The 24,385-nt window shown below is 36.1% G+C and overlaps 1 protein-coding gene across 5 annotated transcripts in view; it reads right to left on the bottom strand.

Moving 5' to 3' along the window:
* Positions 1 to 24,385, bottom strand: part of Cdc27 (cell division cycle 27) — a 77,285-nt gene that overhangs the window by 22,883 nt on the left and 30,017 nt on the right. For 4 of the 5 annotated variants that reach the window (XR_002390554.2, XR_002390553.2, XM_004868648.4 and 1 more), the window contains exons 6-14: positions 24,142 to 24,296; positions 23,835 to 24,040; positions 22,643 to 22,757; positions 18,578 to 18,693; positions 12,161 to 12,260; positions 7,439 to 7,646; positions 7,054 to 7,226; positions 3,402 to 3,554; positions 1,412 to 1,620 (exon numbers count right to left, since the gene is read on the bottom strand). Coding sequence is in view for 3 of the 5 variants with exons in the window: in XM_004868648.4 (XP_004868705.1) it covers positions 1,412 to 1,620; positions 3,402 to 3,554; positions 7,054 to 7,226; positions 7,439 to 7,646; positions 12,161 to 12,260; positions 18,578 to 18,693; positions 22,643 to 22,757; positions 23,835 to 24,040; positions 24,142 to 24,296 (1,435 nt within the window). In the remaining 2 variants the exon portion in view is untranslated. The remainder of the gene's footprint in view (positions 1 to 1,411; positions 1,621 to 3,401; positions 3,555 to 7,053; positions 7,227 to 7,438; positions 7,647 to 12,160; positions 12,261 to 18,577; positions 18,694 to 22,642; positions 22,758 to 23,834; positions 24,041 to 24,141; positions 24,297 to 24,385) is intronic. The other variant, XM_004868647.4, reaches the window with a different exon arrangement.

Raw genomic sequence — 24,385 nt, forward strand, 5'->3', positions numbered from 1 at the left:
ATTATATGAGTGGCTTTGTTAATCATTACAGTGGTGCTATATGTGGTGAAAAGGTATAAAGACTGTGCTAATGATAGCAAAGGTAGAAACGAAAAAAGAAAGGTTACTGACTTTGGAATCTGAATAATAAATTTACTGGTGTTTAGCTGGATACTTAATGTTATCCAAATAATTCAGCATTTAAATTCTTCCCAGTGAAAGCTCCCCAGTCTAGCCCTCCTCATACAATTTTCTCTGTATGTGTATGTGTATGGGTGTGTATGGGTGTGTGTGTGTGTGTGTGTGTGTGTGTATGTGATACTGGAGACTGAACCTGGGGTGCTCTACTATTGAGCTATATCCCTAGCCTGTTTAATTATCTTTTTAAAATTTTAAGACAGGGTTGTACTAAATTGCCTAGGCTGGTCTCAAAATTATATTCCCGACTCAAGCCTTCCAAGTAGCTAGGATTACAGGTGTATACCATAGTGCCTGGACATAACACAATTTTTGATATAGGAGAGTTCCTAAAAATTTATTACTGGGTGGGGTGGTACACACCTATAATCCCAGTACTTGGATAGCAGCAGTTTGAGTTTGAGGCCAGCCTGGACTACATCTGGCAAGACCTGGTCTCAAAAAAAGAATTTAACTACTGCAAAATAGCAAAAGAGATCCCACATATTTAAAAGGGAAGATAAATCCTATTAAGAACTGAGTTCTTTTTTAAAAATTAACTTGTAAATTCAATTTGATAAAAGATGAACAGGAAAAGATATAGAGGCAAGGAGAAAAAAAGATAGTATTTTATATATCAAATGCAAGCCCTGCTTTTTTCACACAAGGTCTCACTATGTAGCCCAGGCTGACTTCAAACTCCAGTGATCCTCCTGTCTCAGCCTTCTGAGCGCTGGGATTACAGGTGTGTGCCATCATGCTTGGTTGTTTTTTCTTAATTAGTATATGTTTGTGATACATAATAATTATATTCATCTAGAGGAATATATATATATATATATATATTTTAAATTTATTTTTTATTTTTGATACGGGGGATTGAACTCGGGACCTTGCGCTTGTGAGGCAGGCGGTGGCACCACTGAGCCAAATCCTCGGCCCTATATATATATTTTTTAAAGAATCAAATTCTTAAAATATTACAGAAAACTACTATCTGTTGGAAGAGAAGCCAGTACAGGCAAACTTGACTGGTTTCGTCTGTCAGCAAAAACTGGCTTTTCTTCTGATTTTTGGCCATCTTTCTAGCAATGTAACTATTTTAAAATGACATATAATGCATTAAGAACCATATATAAATAAATAAAAAATATAGATCAAGTATTCTGAAATTTTTTTTATTAGATATCTCTTTATTGTCAAAATAAGCCATTGATGAGACTTTGTATTGCACTAGCACTTACCAAGGACTTACCATGCATTATAATGTCGAGGATTTACTCTGATAGCATTTCGAAAACAAGCTAATGCTTTATCTAGTTCTTCAGTTAACACAAACTCATGCCCTAATAGAGTATAGGCATAAGCATAATTTGGATCGACCTGGATTGCTCTCTGGAAGAATTTAATTGCAATATCATGTTCCCGTTGCAGACTGAAACAGTTCCCTGCAGCACACCAGGCCTTAAAAAGATGGAAACAAAAAATAAATAATTAAAAATTTATCTTTTCTCGCAAAATCAAATTTATGATTAAAATCAAGCCTCAGACCTCACTTAGAACAGAAAGACAAAAACTGAATAGCTTTAAACAGCCTGTGCTCATTATTCATGGATTCTGTATTTGTAAATCTGCTTACTTGCTAAAACCAAAAACAATACTTGCAATACTTTTCTGACCATTTGTGAATTCAACATCTGAGCTGCCCAACAGGCACATTTTCAACTGAGGGTGAACAAGGTGGTTCTCAGCTCTTATAAAGATGATCAGAGGACAGAGACTGTGATGGAGGTTCAGTATAGCACAGGAAGCCTCAGCTCTGAGGAGAGTTAAGAATTGGAATTCCACCACTGGCACCTATTAGTAGGGTGGCCTTAGATAAGTCACTTCAATACTTCTAAATCTTATTTTCTCACTTGTAAAATAAAGATAATACAATCTACCAGGATGAGTTGTTTTTAAGATTTAAGATTATAATCTGTGTGATATTTATATACACACATATTTCACTAAGAAAAATGGTGCAGTTATCATTAATAGTGTTCACAGAGCACTGAGAAGTGACTATATTTAATTCTAACTATGTTACAAAAGCATTATTAAATATTCTTTTTAAAAACTGTACTGGGGGGATCTGGGGTGTGGCTCAGTGGTAGGGCTCTTGCCTAGCATGCTCAAAGCCCTGTGTTCAATCCCCAGCATTGCCATAAAACAACAAAAAACAAAACAACACCCCTCCTGCCCCAAAACTGTACCAGGGATAGAACCTAAAAGCTCATACATACTGGGCAAACACTGCACTGCTGAACTTTAACTTGCACCCCTAGTCATTTGGGGGGCGGGTATTGGACCTTGAACCTAGGGCCTCTGCTCTGAACTACATGACAGCCCCTTTAATTTTTTTTTTTTTTGAGAGAGAGTTGCCTTGCTAAATCACTCAGGCTGGGCTTGAACTTTCAATCCTCCAGCTTCAGTTTCTCAGAACATTGAGATTACAGATTTGTGCCACCACGTCCAGCGTTACTAAATACTCTTGAGATGCCTTGAAATATAATTCTTACAAAACTGGAGTATGGGAATTAACTGTAACTATAACTTAAAATAGCAATTAAAATTACTAACTTAGGCTGGGCCTGGTGGCACACACCTGTAATACCAGCACTCGAGAGGCTGAGGCAGAGGCAGGAGGATCGCTGCAAGTTCAAGGCCAGTCTGGGCTACATAGTGGTGAGACCCTGTCTCCAAAAAAAAAATTTTTTTTAATTACTAATTTACTTTAATGTAAAATCAGCACTTCTTTTAATCCTTATAAATTCTGCTTAATGAACACTAATCTTGGTAACAGCAATTTTAATACAGTCAAATCTTGACCAATCATGAATGAATTATCTGCTTTTTCATTTTTTATTTGTGAATCTGGACCACATATTCTAGGACTTTCTTTTCTTCTGAGTTCCTTGCCTAGAAAGAGAAAAGTATAGGTGATACTAAATCGTGTTTGAACAACAGTCATATTTCAGTCAATAACAGATCCCACAAGATTATATCACCTGTGATGTCACAGTTGTCTTAGTTTGTGTAATTACACTCTATGATGTTTTGCATAATGACTCAATTGCCTAATAACACATTTATGAGAATACATCTCTGTCATTAAATGATGTAGGACTGTATTTGATTCATCTCCCATTTGATAAGGGTAATCGAAAGGTTACTAAGTAAGCAAAGTGTTTTTGTTAGTATACCTCTGGTGAATTCTTATCCATGTCTGTTAAGTCTTTTGAAAGAACTGATAGAGCAACATCTTTTTGAAGATGCCAAAGTGTTGTAGAGTAGATCTCCATGCCTTCAACTCTGTAATTCTCAATTCTTCTAACTTCTGAGAATATTCTTTCAGCCTAAAATACAAAAAATTAAGAGAAAAGAAGTTGATACAATTTACATATATATAGATAGCACTGGTCACTGTCTTCACAGGACCTAAACGCTATCCTGTATTCCGATTTTTCATGTGAATCAGTAAGAATACAAGAACAAAATGAGCAACTTCTGTGACAGTGCAAATATTGATGTCATCATAATCACATTTAACCTAGTATTTTACACAAACCATGGTAAGAATATGAACTCCGGGGCTTGGGATACAGTTCAGTGATAGAATGCTGGTTAGGCCTTAGGTTCAATCTTTAGCATCATAAAAGACAAAAAGAAAAACATGAGCTCTGGAAATTTAAGTTTCTACCAAAATGAAATAGTCTGTAGAAAGTTACAATTTTAAAAAGTCAAATCTGATACTTTCTTCTCAAAAAACACATTTTCATTGGCCATGATGGCACACACCTATAATCCCAATGCTCAGGGAGAAGCTGAGGCAGGAGGAGGATGGCAAGTTTGAAGTCAATCCCTACAACTCAGTGAGTTTCAGGCCAGCATGGACAATTCAGCAAGCTAGTCTGGACTACGTAGTTAAAACAAACAACAACTGGGGCAGGAGGTTTAGCTCAGTGGTTCCAGCACCTGCCTCGCAAGCTCAAGGTCCCGAATTTGATGCCCGGTACCAAAAACAAACAAACAAACAAACGAACGAACAAACAAAAAACCCCCCAACAACAAAATCAAAATGCCACATTTTCAAGTTTTAATAATAGCTTTACAGAATTTTTCCAGAAAAGATTTTTTTAAAATGTCCTATGTAGCACAAAACCTATTTTTGCATTGATTTACCAAGAGGTTGAGTTGAAAACTTTACAGAACAACTTAAGATGGCTTCCAATCCTCTGACATGTTGAGCATGAAACACAACCACCAACATTTTACCTGAGAGAATTGTAGTTCCCATCTACCAATTAACTTCATTGGGCCTTGATCCAACTGAGGGCTCTCCTCAACTGTTAAGTCATATGTTTTTCCTCCTCATATTCCCAGCTCTCATTACTGTGCTTCTTTTCCCCAAAGTGTGAAGGTTTAGATTATATAAAACAAATTAGCTTTTTAGTTTATTAACTTATCATGTATACAGTTCTCAAAGAATATGGACTATTTGAGCTGTTCTTAATGAAATGAAGGTAGAAAAATTTAAAAAGGACATTTATAAAACTGATTATTTATTTCTAAGGAATATCCATGTGGTATGTAGGATTAGCTTGGTGATTTGTAACTTCACTAAAGTCTCTTAAAAGTTGTAAAGACAAGTTTTTCAAATGGGGATTGATTGTAAGATGACATACTGACCATCAGCCAAAAATAAATATGGATACATTTTTGGTTTCAAAGTTTTCACAATCTGCTGCTTCCTCTGAAAAGTGATTATGATATAAAGTAAAATTGAAAAAGAAACTGAAACAATAAAATTAAGTTTAAAAAGTATCTTTAATTATTTGGGTAACTATTCTATAACCAGGGCAAACAATAAAATTCATGTATGTCAAAATACCTGTGAAACAATAAATCAGAAGTAATTCTGAAAAGGGTTCTAAAACATAGCTTTTGCATTTGTGTATATACACTGTATACAAGTAAACATTCATATTCCTAAAACAGGACTTCTAGCAATAAACAAGGCTTTTTGGCTACAACCTCTTTTTGGCACTATACAAAAATCACACAAAAACTACAGATATTCTCAATATTTATTCTCTGCTCAGAAGAACATTTCCCCATGTTGTATGTGCATGAGATGGGTTGAACTCAGGGCCTTCACACTGAGCTATATCCCCCAGCCTTTTTTTTTTTTTGATACAGATTCTTTTTTTTTTTTGGTACCAGGGCTCAAACTCGGGTCCTTGTGCTTGCCAGGCAGGTGGCAGAACCACTGAGCTAAATCCCTGGCCCTTGATACAGATTCTTGCTGGGCTTGAACTTGCAATTCTCCTGCCTCTTCTCTCCAGAGTGCTATGATTATAGGTGTTTAACACCACACCACACTCACTCCCTTGTATCTTTCTACGGCTCATGAAAGAAGTGACCTTTCTTCTCTGAGCACATTAAAAAAAAACCAATAACAAAAACACAGCACCACTCTTTTACAGTCCCTTTTCATACTTCATTCTTTTTCATGTGATTTTCTGCTACCTAACCTTACATTTTTATTGGCTTACCATTTGTTTCTTTCTGGAATGGAGTATGTTCCATAGAGGAGAGAAATTTTCTGCCTAGGTGTATTAGAGATTCTAGGAGAGTCTTGGACAGTGATGGTGAACTTTATAGAACTTTCAATGATAACAAATAGCCAGCTGCAGCATGCATACCATCCGTTTGCCACCACTAGTCTAGGACATAGCATACACTATAATACATCTTGAATAAATAAACTCCAAATAGAGAAAAAAGTAACTCTGTCAACTTTAAATAATCTATATTCAAGAAATTTTACTATAGTCTTTTTTTTTTGGTACCAGGGATCGAACTCGGGACCTTGTGCTTGCAAGGCAGGCAGTAGAACCACTGAGCTAAATCCCCGGCCCTAGTCTTTTTTTTTTTTAATTTTAGGAGAAGATGGTAATGAGAAAATGCTTTGGGTGGGCTGGGGATTTGGCTCAGTGGTTTCGCCGCCTGCTGCGCAAGCGCAAGGACCCGAGTTTGATCCCCAGTACCAAAAAAAAAAAAAAAGAAAAGAAAAGAAAATGCTTTGGGAAGGAGAATTGGGAGTAGGTAATTTAAGTTGGAAATTAGAATTTTCTTTGACTTCAGGTTAATCATCTTTTTCTCATATAAACAGATAAAGCAACAATTTTAATTAAAATTAAAAGTATAAAGCCTTATGATAAGAATATTATATCCTCAATTAAATACAATTTTCTTCATAGCATTCAAATTTATAAAAAGATATTAAGGCCAAAAATTCATCTCAGTAAATTATTTTGTATATTAGAGTGTAAGTTTTTTTTTTGAGGTCCTGGGAATTGAACCCAGAGCTTCACACATGCCAGGCAAGCACTCTACCACTGAGTTACACCTTTACCCCCTGTATATTGTAGAAATAATTTAGATTATAAATATCTATTGCATGGTAAATACATTATTTTCCAATGCAACTCACTAGGATATAAGGTATTCCACTTAAGACTGTATTGATGACATTGTTCTCTACAAGTAATCTATTTCAAGAAAGCACAAAAAATTTAAATTACTCATCTCTTAATGAAAAAATTTTAGTAATTACAAATACTGAGAAAATAATTGTATGAGCATTATATAGTAACTGTTGACCTTTTAGATCTAGCCTTCTCAAGCATAAGCCTTTTAATTAAATTTATTTCTAGAATGGCATATATAACAGTTTTGTTTTGTTTTTTGGTACCGGGGATCGAACTTGGGACCTTGCACTTGCAAGACAGGTGGCAGGCAGAACCACTGAGCTAAATCCCCAGCCCATATATAACAGGTTTTTATACTTACTTGCATGTATTCTGAAAGTTCAAAATAGGCTCTTCCGATTTGGCACAATACCCAACCAGTATTGTAGTGGTGAGAAGGTAGGTGGCTCAAAATATTTATAGCTTCTTTGCAGTTGTATGAACACAAAGCTAAATAACCTTTCCCCATTTCACGAAGAAGGCTCATCAAACCTTCTAGGAGAAAACAATATAGTAACCAAACGAGAAAAGCAAAAAAAGTAATTTTCTAGAAAAGCTAATTACAAACTAATCCATTAAAAATTCTAACATCTATCCAGAAAACAATGAGGGAACGTAATGAACATTAAGCAATTTACTTAAAATAAGTACAAAATAAAATCATATAAAATAAAATACAGAGATGATATTAAACATTTAAAACAGACCTGCTGCTGCTTTTTGTAGATTAAAAGCCTGGATCTGAGGTGTGAATGTGGATATTTTCCCTTCTGAAATGATGGAAGAGTCCAATTTTGTAATTTCCAGGCTATCATTTATGTTAGGTTGAGTTATTCCTCCTTTATTAGTTTTACTTTTTGTTTTCCTGTTTGGGATTTTAGGTGGAAACTTCATTTTTAATTTTTTGCTATTCTCCTGTAAAAGGTAATAAAATTCCACACTTATTATACTCATGTATTTTAGACTGCTCCCTCAATCCTTTGTCAACTATTAAATATAAATGTTCAATGTTAATTTGTATTTTCTCAAAAGAAAGTTTATAAAAACAAAGGTCTTCAAATTACTTTAATTTAATTTTTATTTTATTTTATTTTTTGGTATCAGGGATTGAACTCAGGACCTTGCGCTTGCGAGGCAGGTGTGGTGCCACTGAGCTAAATCTCTGGCCCCTCATTTAATTTTTTTTTTTTGGTACCAGGGATTGAACTCGGGACCTTGTGCTTCCGAGGCAGGCGCCAGAACCACTGAGCTAAATCCCCGGCCCCCCTCATTTAATTGGGTTTTTTTCCCCCATTAACTTTATTGGTATATTTTAGGTATAAAATACAGGTACATTCATCATTGGGATCTTGTACCATTACATGAGTCTCTTGGTTCTTATATTTTTTTCCCCTTCCCTTGCCCTCCCTTCACCCCCTCCACCCTTCCCTATTTGCAAAGACCTTGTTTCCATTTTTTTCCTCTTCTCTTTTTTCCCTTCCCCTACCCCTCCCAACTCCCCTGCTCTTTTAGACCTTTACTTCCTGTTACACAATATCAGTTATACATTTTTAAAATTACAATATTAAGATCTAGGAGACATTACCACAGATTTTATAGAATTTAAAAGGATATAGAAAGCACATTACAAAAATCTTTTTTGAAATAAATTTGACAACTTCTAAGAAGTAATTTAGAAGACAAATTAATGAAACTAACTCTGGAGGAAATATAAAATTTGAATAGCACCTATTAAAGAAAGTATATTCCTAGCTTGAAAACCTACCTATATGACAACAGCAGGCTCATAAACATTTTAACTGATAAATTACATCAAACAATTAAAGCAGAAAAAAGAAGGAACACTTCTCCCCTCATTTTAGGAACTCAAGATTGTACTAATCCTAAAATTGGATAAAGATAGTAGAAGAAAAAAGTATGAGCATAGATAGAAATTTGTCTAACAAAACAAACTATTAGAAGTCAGATCTGGCAGGATGTAGAAAGTGGTTTTGTTATAGGGATGGCAGCGTTGGTTCAGCATTGGAGGATCCAACCCAAAAGTCATCATTTTAACAGAGGAAAGGAAAAAGCCATATGATCCTGTCACTAGTTGGAGAAAAAGTATTGGACCAAATTCTACAGCTGTTCATGGTAAAAGCTATCAGGAGACTAGAAGTAGAACAGAAACTTCTCAACAAATTAAAGACATGTACTCCATACTTCCAGGGAGAACGCCTTGCATGAATGGAGAAGATACAATGCTTTCTCCTTAAGGTGGGGAACAAGGGCAGATATGCTTACTCTTTACCTGTCCATTAAACTTTGAAACCTAGTCCCCACCAAAATAGTCTGGCAATAAAATGACACAACTAGGATAGGATTGGCACGGCAGAAGCAAAATCTTTCTATGTAGATGAAATGATCATCTACAGAGAAAATACTAAGAAATCTCTAGGAGTCCCTAGAACTTGTACTTGAATTTAGCAGGATTAGAAAACACAAGGTATATATAAAAATTCAGGTCTGTGTATACTTGCTATAAATGAAGAACTGGATTTTGAAATTTAAGTTATGTAGGAGTACAAAGGACTCAGAAAAGCCAAAAACAAAAACAAAAACTGTGTTGGAAGACATTTAGCATCCAATTTTAAGACTTCTTCTAAAGCTACGGTAATCAAGGCAGTGTTGGTGTAAGGAAAGACATATAGATCATTGGAATAAAACAGAGAATCTAGAAATAGAGCCACACATATATGGTCCACTGAGTTTTGAAAGATTATTTAACATTAGCATTTTATAGAATATAAACCCGATTCAAGAGCCGAGGAAGAGATAGTGTTTTCTGCAAACAGCACTAGAACACCTGGTATCCGTATATAAAAAATTAACCTCAACCCTTTTTTCCCATACATCAAAATAACTTGAAGGGATCTATGAACCTAAATAAGAAAGCCTAAAAGTATAAAACTCTAGGAAGAAATTATAAGGGAAAATATTTATGAATTCAGGGTAGGCAAGAACCACCTAGGATACAAAAAACATGATGCATAAAAGAAAAAAATTGATAAATGAGAGTCCATCAAAATTTAGAACTTTAAATGAAATCATTAAAATGAAAAGTAGTCCTTAAACAGAACATATTTACAATGCATATAACCTATGACCAGAATATATAAAGAATTCTTAGAGCTCATTAATAGACAACCCAATTAAAATGTAGACATAAGATTATAAATAGCCAGTATAGCACAAGGAATGGTGTGCAACTCTAGAATCAGAAAAATACTAATCAGTACAATAACAAGATTGAATTATACACTCATTAGGGAGATGAAGTCAAAAGTTTTAAAAGCCTTGTCATGACCTTTTCTTTTTGTTGGATTCTCCCCCTTTGCGTTTAATTTGTCATGCCCAATGGATTCATTCTGGTGGGTTTCCTGGCGTTGTGATCCTCACTGTCTTTTCCTAGGGTATTGTCTAAAATATTTTGGAGTGCCGGTTTGGTATTCATGAAGTTCCTCAGGTGCTCTTTATCATGAAGGTATCTTATTTCTCCATCAATTTTGAAAGATAGTTTTGCAGGGTACATCAATCTGGGTTGGGGGCTGTTTTCCTTTAGGGCTTGAAATACATCACTCCAAGCTCTTCTTGCCTTGAGGGTTTGCATTGAGAAGTCTGCTGTGATTCTGATGGGCTTGCCTTTGTATGTGATTTGTTTCTTTTCTTCTAACTGCTTGCAGAATTTTATGCTTCTGTTGGATTTCTGGAATCCTAACTATTATATGCCTATGTGTAGATTTTTTTTGATTAAGGCTAGCTGGAGTCCTACATGCCTCACTTATCTGTATGTCAAGTTCTTTTCCCCTCCTTGGGAAGTTTTCTGCCATCACTTCTGTGGACAGTTTTTTTTTGTCATCTGCACTCTCTCCTCTTTCTTCATTACTCCAATCAGTCTTACGTTATTCTTCTTTGCATCGTCTAGCAGCTGCTGGATTAATTTTTCGTGTTCCCTTACAATTTTAAAGCAATTTTTCTTTTCCTCCTCACTAATTGCAATCTTATCTTCTATATGTGAAATTCTATCCTCACATTGGTTCATTCTGCTGCGCAGACTTTCGATGGAGTTTTTAATCTCTTGGAAATCTGTTTGTATGTGTTTTATGGATTCCATTTGTTTCCTATGTTGGGATTCCATCATATTCCTCAGATCCTCTATTTTTTTTATCTGTGTCCTCTCTAGATTTACTAATCATGTCTTGCACCATGAGCAAAATCTTTGCTGTTATCTGAGTTAATTATTTCTGATTTCATTTTTCCCAGATCCTCTTTTGTTGCCAGTTCACAGAGTCCAGGTGGTTGAGTATCAGAGTGTTCCATCTCGTTTCCCTTTGGGGTTGCTGTAGGTGATCCAGAAGTCTGTTTTTGAGGCTTGTTTATGTGTCTTCTCATTTCCACGGGGGGAGGGGTGCTTCTGGCACCCACATGGCTCACCTTCTCTGCCCTAGGAGCCTGGGATGGAGGCGGGGAGCTTCCTTCCAGGTGCTGGGAGCGGCTGAGCTTCACTGCCCTCCCCTCATTTAATTTTAAATGCAACAATTCTGAACAGAAAATGCATTAACCAATAGTGGTTAAGGTGAGTGTGCATTAAGTATTGCTCTTTACACTTATTATTTTATCAGAGCATCCAAAACGGTAAATTATGATATTGATAATCTGGATGTCAGAATAATCACCCATCATATTTGTGAATGGACCAAGAAAATTTAATATAGGCATAATGAGGCCCTCTATTTTAACTTATGAAATAATTCAAAAGATAGAAAGAAAACACAGAATTTCCATTTACTCTTTCCACATCAATAGCATGTGAAACAACCATAATATAGCATGCACCATATCCGGAAAACTGGAATGTAAAACTATGAACTGAACTCCAGACCTCATTTAGATTTTTTAAAAAAATGTTTTATTTTTTGTGGTACCAGGGACTGAACACAGGACCTTGCACTACTGAGACCGGTGTGGTGCCACTGACCTAAATCCCTGGCCCTTTAGATTTCTGTTTTTATATGAACTCTTTTGCATATGTGTATACAGTTCTGTGTAATCTTATCACATGAACATATCTGTGCGACTAACCATCACACTCACCCTTTGGACTATTCAGCTACTCCAAAGAAATCCTTTGTGATATGTTTTAATAGCCACATCCTCTCCCACCTTCTCTCTAAATAACCAAGCATGTGCTTTACTGTAGTTTTGTCATTTAAAAAATGTTATATAATATTTACCAAAGAACTAAGAAAACACACAAAAATTATACAGCCTTCTTTTAAAAATTCTAAATAATCTCTGTATATAGTTATTAGAGGTGAAATACTCAATGAACAGGCAATTTAGCAGAGGTAACATTAAATAAGTGTGACATTCAGAAATTTTTCAGTTACCTTAGTTGTAGAGCTGTCACTGGTAAAAAGTCGTGAACTTCTTCGTGGCAGTGCATTTGGGGGCGATGTAATTGTAGGACTCAATACCTGAGGTGTTGTACTAAGAGAAATTACAAAAGAATACATTTATTTTTTTACTCAGTTTATGGCCATTTTCTCAGCTCAACTATATGAAAAAATATACATACACAGCTGGGTACTGTGGTGTACATCTATAATCCCAACTACTCAGGAGGCTGAGGTAGAGAGTCATAAGTTCAAAGCCAATCTGGGCAACTTAGGAAGACTGTCTCAAAATAAAAATAAAAGGGGCTGGGGATATAGCTCAGAGGTAAAATTTCCTTGGGTTCTATCCCTCATACTGGAAAAAAAAAAGCATTCAGCATGTAGGGACTTTAAAATTGATGAGTTTGTTAGTTCCTTTCTTGTTTCTCCATGAAAACTCAGCATTTAAAAACTATTAGTATAAACAGCATAAATGATATAGCATAGCATAGATCTTCACACTAAATGAAACTAGTCATTTGAACTCAATCCATAAAAATATTCTGGATCAATACACAACACACTTATAAATCAATCATCACATTTGTAATTACACAAAGTTAGAGAAAATGAAGAAAAGATAGTTGGGCACGGATTATACAAATTGAGGTATCTATCAACAAATAAATACCACTAGACCAACAGGAGAAATCATTTCCCTGTAAATTCAAATAGCTATATCAAAGGATTATTCTACTTAGAATCAAAGGACTCTAATGGCACTTGGATACATTTTTACTTTAAAAGGTAAACCCTAAGATATAAGAATTCCAATCTTAGAAAGCAGGCAAACTTCAAACCTGAAATGATTTAATTGAGAGTTAAAACTAAACTCTTAATAATTAATAGGGGGGCCAGGGATTTAGCTCAGTGGCTCCACCCCCTGTCTTGCAAGTGCAAGGTCCCAAGTTCAATCCCCAGTACCAAAAAAATAAATAAATAAAATAAAATAAAATAAAATAAATTTATGGGGAATCTACTAGTTACCTGTCAGGGATAAAGAAGTTTCTAAAAATAAGACATGCTGACCAGTCAATAAAGCACATCCAACAGTATTCTTAATCCTTTCAAAAGATATTGAGTTGACCAAACTTTTTTTTTTTTTGAAACAGGGCCCCACTATGTGTAATCCGCTTTCCACATGCTGGAATTACAGGCATGTGCCACCACAGCTGACTGCGCAATTCTTTTTCTTTTTTTCCCTGGTACCAGGGATCAAATCCAAGACCTTACACTTGTGAGGCAGTGCACCACTGAGCTAAATCCCCAGCTCTGTATTGGTTTTTTTGAGACAGGGTCTCCCTTTGTAGTCCAGGTTGGCCCTGAACTCACTATGTAGCCCAGCCTGGCCTCGAACTCATGGAGATTCTCCTGCCTCAGCCTCCTGAGTGCTGGGATTATAGGTGTGTGCCACCACGCCTGGCCCAGACAAATTATTATTATTTTTTTAATTTTTATTTTTTTGGTACTGGGGATCGAACTCGGGACCTTGAGCCTGTGAGGCAGGTGGTGGAATCACTGAGCTAAATCCCCGGCCCGACAAATTCATTTTTAAAAGTACAATAATCTGTATTTGGTAGGAACAACTATTTTAGCATATATGCTTTTAAAGTGAGTTATATTTTGTCAATATGATTACCTAATTACAGAAAAAAAGTTTTGCTAAGATGTGGAAAGAATTTCATAGCATGGGGCAATTTATAGGAAGACTGCATGAGGGTAACACAATCTTGTGATAGTATATAAAAGTAAAAACATTAAGTGTTCTGGGGGGGAGGTTAGAGAAGACAAACTCTTCTTAAAATTTTTCTTAGAGTTGTGTTAGCTGCACAGTTCCATCTGAAAAAAGAAAACAAGAATGCTCAAGGTCTGAGGCACCAGAAAACTGAAGCACAATAACTGAATTTAAGAAAAGACATGTATGTTTATGTATGCATTATGTATGATTTCATATGATATGACCAATGAATCCTTGGACAATGAAAGGAATATGTTCTAGAGTCAGACTGCCAAGGTTTAAATCAGGCTCTACCATCAGCATCATAATATGTGATTATGTGCTATTATAGTAACACCTTAAAAAAAGTTCATGTAAATTGAATCATTGTTTCATGGGGTTTTTTTGGTAGTGGGGATCGAACTCAGGTCCTTGCACTTTTGAGGCAGGCGGCAGAACCACTGAGCTAAATCCCCGGCTCTGTTTCATGGTTTTTAAATGTGTTCTGATAATTAGCAAAAAATACCTTGGAAAGTTTATAGAAATGAGTTTTAGGTGATAATTTATGTGCAGAAAATGTTGAGGCTAGTCATGCTGGGAAGATCTCCCATGTGATTAGAGTGAGGACTTTAAGACAGGTGACCTCAGCCTGACCTCTTCCAGGAAGGGCAGGATGGCTGGTAACTGAGTTCAGTTATATTCCCAGTAATGATTACATCAATCAGGCCTAAATCATTAAACCCCCATAAAATCTCTAAACATCACAGCTTAGTTGAAATTCCTGGTCTGTATACTGATGTACTTGGAGGATGATGTGTCCTTGTGTTCTGATTCCACGTGAGAGATGCAAAAGATTTGTGTTTGGTATCCTCCAGAGACCTTATTCTACAGGTCTCTTAATTTATCTGGTCCTAATTTGTATGCTTTATAACAAAATTGTAATGTTAAGAATAGCACCTTCCTGGGTTCTGTGAATTTTTCTAGCAAATTACTAAATATGAGAGGCTAGTGGGAATAATCAAATATGTATTTAGTTGGCCAGAAACGGGGGATGGCCCAGGGAACTATGTGCCTATCCTCAGTTCAAACAGTTCTTATTGGGGACTGTGACCTTAACCTGTGCTAAGACCAAGTGATTAGCTTCAGAATGATATTACAGTAAAGAATCCATACAAATCTAGAGAAAGAACTACTGAAAGGAACAGGCAGATCAATTCTTGGAGCTCACCCCTGGCTAGGAATATGATCAATAGGCAGAGGAAAGAAAACTCATGACTCAACAGACCATTTTCAAGAGTACTCAATAGGTACTGACTGTCTCAATAGTTGGGAAAACTTATTCTATAGCAATGGCTTGCTTTGTCCTACCTAAAAAAATTTAAAAAGCAAGACTTGAAAGGATCAAGCTGTTTCCAATAACTGCATCCCAAAACAAAACAAAAATACCTAAAAGAGGAGGCGGGACCCCACAAAAATCCAGCATTCAAAGTTTATCATAACTTGCATCCAATCTACACATATTAAGCATATAAACAAGCGGGAATATACAATCTATAATGAAGAGAAAAACCAATCAATAAGAAACAGAACTAGAAAAAAAAAACAGGAACAGACTTGGTAGGCAAGAACATTAAAAGAACTAACAACATATTATATATGTTTAAAAAAAGTAGAAGAAAGCATGCACGAGGAGACAACCAAATTAACCTTCTAGAGATGAAAAAAGAATGCCTTGAGATTCAAAAAAGCAAAACAATACAAGAAAAACAATAGGTAAGAGTAACAGATGTTATGGTTCTATGTTCCCCCAAATGCGCAGTATGTTGAAGGCTTGGTTACCACCTGATGGGCTTTTTGGGAAATGATTCAATCATGAAGGCTCTAGTTTTATCTGTGGATTAATCCACTGATGAGATGTAATTTGATGGTATTAGGATATGATGGAAACAGGAAGTGGGGCCTAGTCAAAGGGAGTGGATCACGGGGGTGTGACCTCAGGGACTATATCTGGTGAACAGCCTCTTCTGATTCTTTTATAAAGTACTTTGTCTGGTTCCTGGCTGCCGTGAAGCAGCTTTCTTCTGCCTGGCCCTTCTGCCATGATGTTTCTGCCTTCCATAGGCCTAAAACCAATGGAGCCAACTGACTATGGACTGAAACAATGAGCCAAAATAAATCTTTCCTCCTTTTTCTTGGGTGTTTGGTCACAGTGATGAAAAGCCAAAACAGCAATATATCTGACACTATAGACGAGAGATTAATTTGAACTCATGGCAATAAATAAATATTGTCAAAAATAAAACACACAGAGGAAAAAGACTAGAAACAAAAATGAACATAGTATGTACTGGTGAAGTGTGGACAACTTCAAGCAATCTAATATACATGTGCTTGGAGTTCCAGAAAGAAAAAGGAACATGAATATTAAAAGTATCTGAAGAAACAATATGGCTGTGCACTGTGATGTACATCTGTAATCCCAGTACTCTGGGAGGCTATGGCAGGAGGATCACAAGTTTGACCCAGCACTAAGGCAGGAGGATCTCAGATCTCACCATGAATTAGAGGCCTGCCTGAGCTATCTAGTGAGTTCAAGGCTAGCCTGAATTACATAGTGAGACCCAGTCTCAAAAACAAAAAACATAATAAACAAACAAACAAAAATCTAGATAAGACACACAGGAAAGATAGCCGTGTGAAGATAGAAGTAGATGCTGAATTATTCTGTCACAAGCCAACAAGGCCTGGTTATCAGAAGCTGGAAATGGTGGGCCGGGATTTAGCTCAGTGGTTCCACCACCTGCCCGGTAAGTGCAAGGATGCAAGGACCCGAGTTCGATTCCTGGTACAAAACAACAACAAAAAAGAAGCTGGAAATGGCATGGAAGGATAATCCCCTAAAAGCTTTGGAGGAAGACTGGCCCTGCCAACACCTTGATTTCAAATTTATGGGCTTTAAAATTGTGAGAGACAGCTGCAAAAGGACGTGTAGGGGAAAAGAAAAAAGCAAAGAAAAATGAGAAAAAAATAAAATAAATTCTGTTGTTTTAAGCTACCCACTTCTTTATACAAGTTGACTACACTTTATCCAAAAAGGCTTAGGACCAGAAGTCAGAGATTTCAGATATTTGGATTTTGTAATATTTGTATAACAGACTTTATGGTTCACTATTATTCCTAATTCAAAAATCGGAAACCTAAACTTCCAAAACCTGACACTGAGTGTTATATTGGCATTTAAAAACTTTCAGATCTCACATTAGCATAGTAGCCCATGTCTGTATTTCCAGCTACTCAAGAGAATGGGGCAGAAGGATCACAAATTTGAGGCCAGCCTCAGCAATTTAAGATATTCTGTCTCAAAATAAAATAAAAAGGGGTGGCGGTGCCAGTGGAAGAGCACTTGCGCAGCATGCATAAAGTCCTAGGTTCATTTTCCAGTACAGCAAAGAAAAAAAAAAGTTTCAGATTTCAGGGTGGTTCAAATGTTTGTATTAGGGATGCTCAACCCGTATAATGGCAGCTTTAGAAAACGAGGCCCAGGGATGTAGCTCAGTGGTGCCATGCCTTCCTGGTAAGCACAAGGACCTGAGTTTAATCCCTGGTACCAGAAAAAAAAAATAAAAGAAAGAAAATGAATCCAGGCAAGTTGGCAGATAATGGTATCAACAATACAAACAATAGAAAATTATTAATAGGTGATACTTATTATAATAAGTCAGTATAGCTGTTCAGTTATATATTCTCTAGAATTAGCATATACTCAGCCTATATAATATTGCTCTGTAGGAGGCTACAAATTACTTGTCATAATAACCTCAGGCAGACACTATTGGCACTCAAGATTAGACTCCACCCTTATATTATGAACACTGAGGCCTTTTAGATAGTAAGAGTATGTGCACATTTATGCTTTCATCATTTAAGACTGTTTTAAGATTTCTGTATTTGAAGATTTGAAAGTTAGTCTTATGATCTATGTATTGAACTGCATGCTGGGGGGAGGGATGAATTAAACCTATGTATCTGATCTGCAGAGAAAGTCATGAGAAGAAAATTATTATTGTTGTTGTTGTTATTTTTGATTTATTTTGAGATAGGGTCTTGCTATGTAGTCCAGGGTGGCCTTGAACTTTTTTTTTTTTTTTTTTCAGTACCTCGGGATCTTGATAGTGAGGCAGGAGGCGGAACCACTGAGCTAAATCTCCCGGCCCTGGCCTTGAACACTTGGGAGATCTTCCTGCCTTAGCCTCCTGAGTGCTAGGGTTAAAGGCATACGTCATCATATTCAGCCAAGAAAATTATTTTAAAAGAGTGTTTAGAATGACTATTTTAAACAAACCCATGAGGCAATTAAAGTAAATTAAAAGGCTATTGTGACTATTGTCTTATTTACATTATAAGACAACTAAAGGGCTGGGAATTTAGCTCAGTGGTGCCGGCACCTGCCTCGCAAGCTCAAGGTTCAGAGTTCGATCCCAGTACCAAAAAAAGAGAACAATATAAGACCACTAAAAATTCCACTAGTTTTTTCAGTAACTTACAAATTTTACGTATTTTTGTGAGTTAATATTTGCTTAAACTGAAGAAATAAGAATCAAATTTTACAGCAAGAAAGGATGAACAATACCAACTGATAACACCATGATAAATACCTTGTTTGTGGACCAGAACTTTGTGTTTGTGCAACAAGAATTGGAGTAACCTCCCGACTATTTCCACTTTGTGAGAAGACAGACTTTGTTCCAGTTTGGCCGATTCTGGCAACAGACTGTAAAACAAAAAGTTTAAGGTTTGTGATTACAGATTGCACTGTAAATGATAAAAGACATTATGATCCATTTTCCCATGAAAGAGTTCATAAGATAAACTTATTTTAAAACACAAACTATTAATAACCTTATTTCTGTCACTGCTGTTATATTAATATGATCATCAACTTCCACACTTTAACCAGCATTTTTACTTCTCTATTAACCTTTCATTATTCACTCTAGTTTGAAAGAAAAGGCTCAAAATTTCAGAAGCTATTCCTTTTTCTCACTGTGATCATCTCCATTTATTACATACCTTTTCTATTTGGTGCTAAGTGCTGAAAAAAAATTTTTTTTGTACCAGGGATCAAACTCGGGACCTTGCTCTTGCAAGGCAGGGGGTGGCACCACTGAGCTAAATCCCTGGCCCTAAAAATTTTTAAGCAAGATACTATTCTCATGATTTATAGTTTATTTATTCTTTAAAATTTTTATTAGTACATGTTTTCAGTATATAATAAGATTTGTAATTTAACTTTCTATACCTAAAAAACAAGACAGCAAGATTTTACACTCCTTTGGCACTTAACAGTTCTACAGAAGAGGACTAGATTTAAAAAAAAAAAAGAATCATCTGATTACTTTCCAACTCCCCCCTCCTCCCCGCAGCACTAGGGATAGAACTCAGGATCTTGTGCTTAAGAGGCAGGAGCGGTGCCATTGAGCTAAATCCCTGGCCCTACTTTCCAAATTCTAAGGATATTGCTCTTTTTTTTTTTGTACCGGGGATTGAACTCGGTTACTTGTGCTTGTGCAGCAGGCGACAAAACTACTGAGCTAAATCCACGGCCCAGGATATTGCTCTTTACAGTTATCATTTCTTCTTTAGGTTTTCAATCTTTCATTAACTGGTTTCTGTTCTCTTGGGGGGAAAAAAAAGCTTGTTTCTTTTGTGTTCTCCAATTTATTATTTTTATTTATTTTCACTACTTAGTTTTAAATACTTACTCATTTTTTGATCTATGATATTAAGGGTTTTTTTGTTTTTGGTACCAGGGATCCAACTCAGGACTTTGTGCTTGCAAGGCAGGCAGTGGAACCACCAAGCTAAATTCTCAGCCCAATATTAACAGTTTTTTAACTGCTAGATAATTTTCTTTAAAATTTAAAGTTATCTTGATATGCTGTAATATAATTCTCAAATTGTGTTATTATAAATATTTGCTAATAATCACTTTTCCACTAGATATAAAGGTCTTAGTCTTTCCTGTATTCAATATCAATTGTTATCCTCTTTTTGAAACTTTATGTAACTTACAAAATAGTACACTAGCATGATTATCCTCCCATTTCATTTATTGGCTTTTCCTTCTACTTTTTAAAATTAGGTATACTCTGGGGCCAGGCATTTAGCTCAGTGGAACCATGGCTACCTTGCAAGTGCAAGTTACTGAGTTCAATCCCCAGTACCAAAAATATAAAAAAATAAAATAAATTAAAAAATAAAATTAGGTGTACTCTTGTGTTCCTTAGCTACTTTCTCTCCAAGAGAGACATTTACTATGACTCTCCCATAATGAATGCTGGGACATTTATTATATCTACCATCAGATATATATTCTTTGACCTATGACTGACTATCCACTGAATACTTCAGTCTCATCTACTACTATTTCAAAATAAAACTATATAATCTTTTCTCCTGCTTCCCAAATTGGGACCTATATAATCACTCAAGGGACAAAGTTAATTCTTATTTATCAAAGAACTATGAGGGCTGGGGATTTAGTTCAGTGGCACCATGCCTGCCTCGCAAACTCAAAGTCCTGAGTTAAATCCCCAGTACCAACCCCCCCCCCCAAAAAACCCCACCTATGTACTATATTCATTACTTGGCCTGATACTTTTAGGTAATACTGCATGTACTTACATACGTAACTTTTCTGCAACTGTTTTATGATATGGTAAGAAGAGAACAGAGCCAGATGATGAGTTTGTAGGTGGCTTTCGTTATTTGGACACTACATCTTTTATTTTTGGGTTGCTATAGCTCTTTTGGATTTGGCCTACTTCACCTAGAATGCTACCATTCTACTTCATAATAGAAATAAACGAACTCCCCCAATTATAGCTCACTCCTCTAACATTATAACAGGAGATACTTCACTACATGTATTTATTAGTTTTTGAGATAGGGTCTCATTTTTTGGCTCAGGCTGGTCTTGAACTCACTATGTGGCTCAGGTTGGCCTTGAATTTGTGGCAATCCTTTTGCCTTAGGCTTCCAAGTGCTAGGATTACAGGCATGCACTACCATGCCCAACTTTTTTTTGAGACAGGATCTCTTGCTACATATTACATAGTTCAGGCTAGCCTCAAATTCGAAGTGATCCTCCTGCCTCAGCCTCCTGAGTGCTGGGATTACAGGTGTGCACCATCATAGCTCACTTAGCTCTAAACTTTTAAAACAATCAGGTTTAAAACAATTCTTAATTTATTTTTCAGTTCCTTTTTACTACTCTTGGAGTTCCCATTACTGCTTACTAAGAAGCGATTCTAGATTGGAATTTTTGCAGAATAAGGATATTCAGGGGTAAAAGACTAAATAGAAGTATATTTCTAGGCTAGTAAAAGGCCAACATCTGTTACTTATGTATTAGTATGACTTATTTAGTTTCCATTTTTTTTCTTTTTGTTTTCTTTGGAAAGAGGGTCTCATTCTATAATCTATGCTGGCCATGAACTCACTATGTAGACAGACCAAGATGACCTTGAATCCTGCATCAGATTCCCAAGTGATGGGTTTACAGGGGTGCACCACTACATCCAGATAGAGTTTCCATTTCTTAAACATTAAGCATGGCAATATACTTTTTTTTTTTTGGTACTGAGGATTCAACTTGGGTCCTTTCAGTTTCGAGGCAGGCAGCGGAACCACTGAGCTAAATCCCCGGCAATATACATTTTAAACACATAATTTAACTGTCACAGATGATACCCAGTACCACAAATAATGGATTGCCATATATCTATATATATAAAAATTTATTAAAAGAGCCTCAAGAAATCTATTGCCCCATTAATAAGGACACTATAAAATATTTTCACTTTTACTGCCTATCTATGAGGATCCAGCCAGAAAATCTTATTATTAGGAATATCTGGGGTCAGGCATGGTGGCACATGCCTCTAATCTCAGAACTTGGGAGGCAACAGGATCTTGAGCATCAAGTTCAAGGTCAAACTGAGCTACACATTGAGACCCTATCTCAAAAAACAAAAAGAATTACAAAAACCCAAGAAATACTGGGTATGGTGGCACACATCTATAATCCCAGCTTGGAGGCTGAGGCAGGACGATCACCATGAGTTTGAGGCCAGCCTGGGCTACATAGTGAGTTCAAGGCCAGCCTAGACTACATAATGAGACCTTGTCTCCAAAAGCACCCCCCAAATTTTTTTAAAAATTAAATTTAAAAAACCCTAAGAAACATCTGCCTTACCTGGGCAAATTCTTTTCATGTTCTCAGTGCTATTAAGAAAACAAGGGTTAGGAGCTGTAGCTCAGTGGTACAGTGCTTGCCTAACATTATGCACTAAGCTCTAGCTTTGATCCATGATACTGAACAAAACAACCCATAATAAAACCAAATACAGAGACAGGCATAGTAGTACATACTTGCAACCCAGCTACTTGGCAGGTTGAGGCAGGAGGACCACAACTTTGAGTCCAGCATGGAAAACAAAATGAGATTCTTTCTCAAAATTTACAAAAAAAGGAGAAAGGATACTGTACAGTATAGATCAGCATTCCCTGGGTTCAATTCCTAGTACTAGAAACAAAACCTATGCACAGTTGTAGGAACTAGTAAAAACTATGACAGATATTATTTAATTAGCTTTACAAATTGGAATTTTAAACGTTTTGCAAATCAATACCAAAACTGCATTTCACATGAAAAATACCTTTTTGGTAGGGGCTCCGGTAGATGGCACGTCAATTACAGAAGGTGTATTAGTGTAGTTTTGTAAATAGGATCCATCTCCAGGACTTGGGGTTTCTAATGGCAAAATCCCAAAACTGAGAAGAGGTTGAAATCAAGGTGTCAAAAAGTCATCAAGGCATATATAAAGCAGCAGTATACTTAAATTAGAAGGTCTAAAAGGAAGAGAATGGCAAATCAGTCTGGGGGCAGTGAGGACCTGGGGGGCAGATTAAAAATAAACTCTGACTGTAGACGACTCCACCCTCCATAATTAAAATTTAAAAATAAAAATAAAGAAACAAGGAACTAAATGGAGCAAGAACTACAGATGTCAGATTTGTTAGAAGTAAAGAACAGTGGCTTTTTAAAAGCTAAGATCCAAGTGATCAAATGACTTCAAATTCTTGGACTCTGTGGAACTTAGACACAATTATGGAAACAATGTCCCTGAAGATCACTGAATAATTATCTAATAATTATCAACATAATCATCCAATGATACTGAAATCTCATGAGTATGCTATTAATGATACTTTAATGATACTGAAATCTCATGGGTATGCTATTCTGGTAGTTCCTTGGCCCCAAGGTTCCATTCACACAATGTGTTCTAGCACATAACTTTTTTGTTGTTGTTGTTGTTACCGGGGATTGAACTCTGGACCTTGCGCTTGGGAGGCAGGCAGTGGAACCACTGAGCTAAATCCCCAGCCCGTAGCACATAACTTTTTATGTATCCTCTGGGATAGCATCTTACACATACGCACAGACATCTATATCTCTGCTAACTTCACACTGATAGGTGCCAATGCTTCTTCCATGTTCTAGAGAAACGTACTTTAACAATAATGTTGCAATGATTAAATAGCTTATCAACATTTCCAGGGTTTCACTGGTATCTGCTGATGTGCAGCCATAAAGACTGTACTATCTTTTAATGCATATAGTAGTTAAATGAGGTATATTTAAGAGTTTTAAAAATTTCTCTATTTAGTATTAAATTTTTATCACATGTACTTTTACTTTACTTCATTTTCTAAATCAGAATGCCTCTGTTTCCAGTGATTTAACAAAACTGGCTGTTCATATTAATTTGTATTACTAATCATATACATCATTAGAAGATCATTTAATATTGTAACACACATTAAAGTACCTTTTGTATAGCTTACCTTGGGGTTAATGGGCTAAGGGCAGCTGGTCCTCCTAATAAACTTCGACCAGTTTTTGGTTTATTTTGAACCTGTTTAGATAATATAGAAGTTCCTGTTCCAAGAGGGACAGTATCTGGTGAAATTACAGCTGAATCAATGTAAGAGGAATCTGTATTCAAGGAATATTTTGAATTGGAAGATTCTAAGTTCAGTCTGTTTAACTCCTGAAAGAGAAAATTTCTACCATGTTAGCCATGATACATTACTACATAATCATTCTTTTTAGTTTTCATAATATTTTGAACATTAGAGTAGATACACTTACAATTGTGTCCTGGGGTGTTTCTGTAAGAACGGTCTCAGGCTGTCTATGAGATAAACTATGATTAGATACTAGTGTTGTACAAGAGTTAGGCAGACAGTTGCTAAAGTTCTGTATAGATGTTAATTTAAATGTTTGGTCAGGATCTGGCTTTTCACCTGCGAAGACCAAAAAAAAAGTATATTTGATTCTAAGGCAGTGATGGTGAACCTTTTAGAGACAAGAGTACCCAAACTGCAACCCAAAA

The sequence above is a fragment of the Heterocephalus glaber genome, unplaced genomic scaffold (genome assembly GCF_053883595.1).
Source record: "Heterocephalus glaber isolate CG9 unplaced genomic scaffold, H.glaber_assembly_v1.0 deba00001813, whole genome shotgun sequence".
NCBI lineage: Eukaryota > Metazoa > Chordata > Mammalia > Rodentia > Bathyergidae > Heterocephalus > Heterocephalus glaber.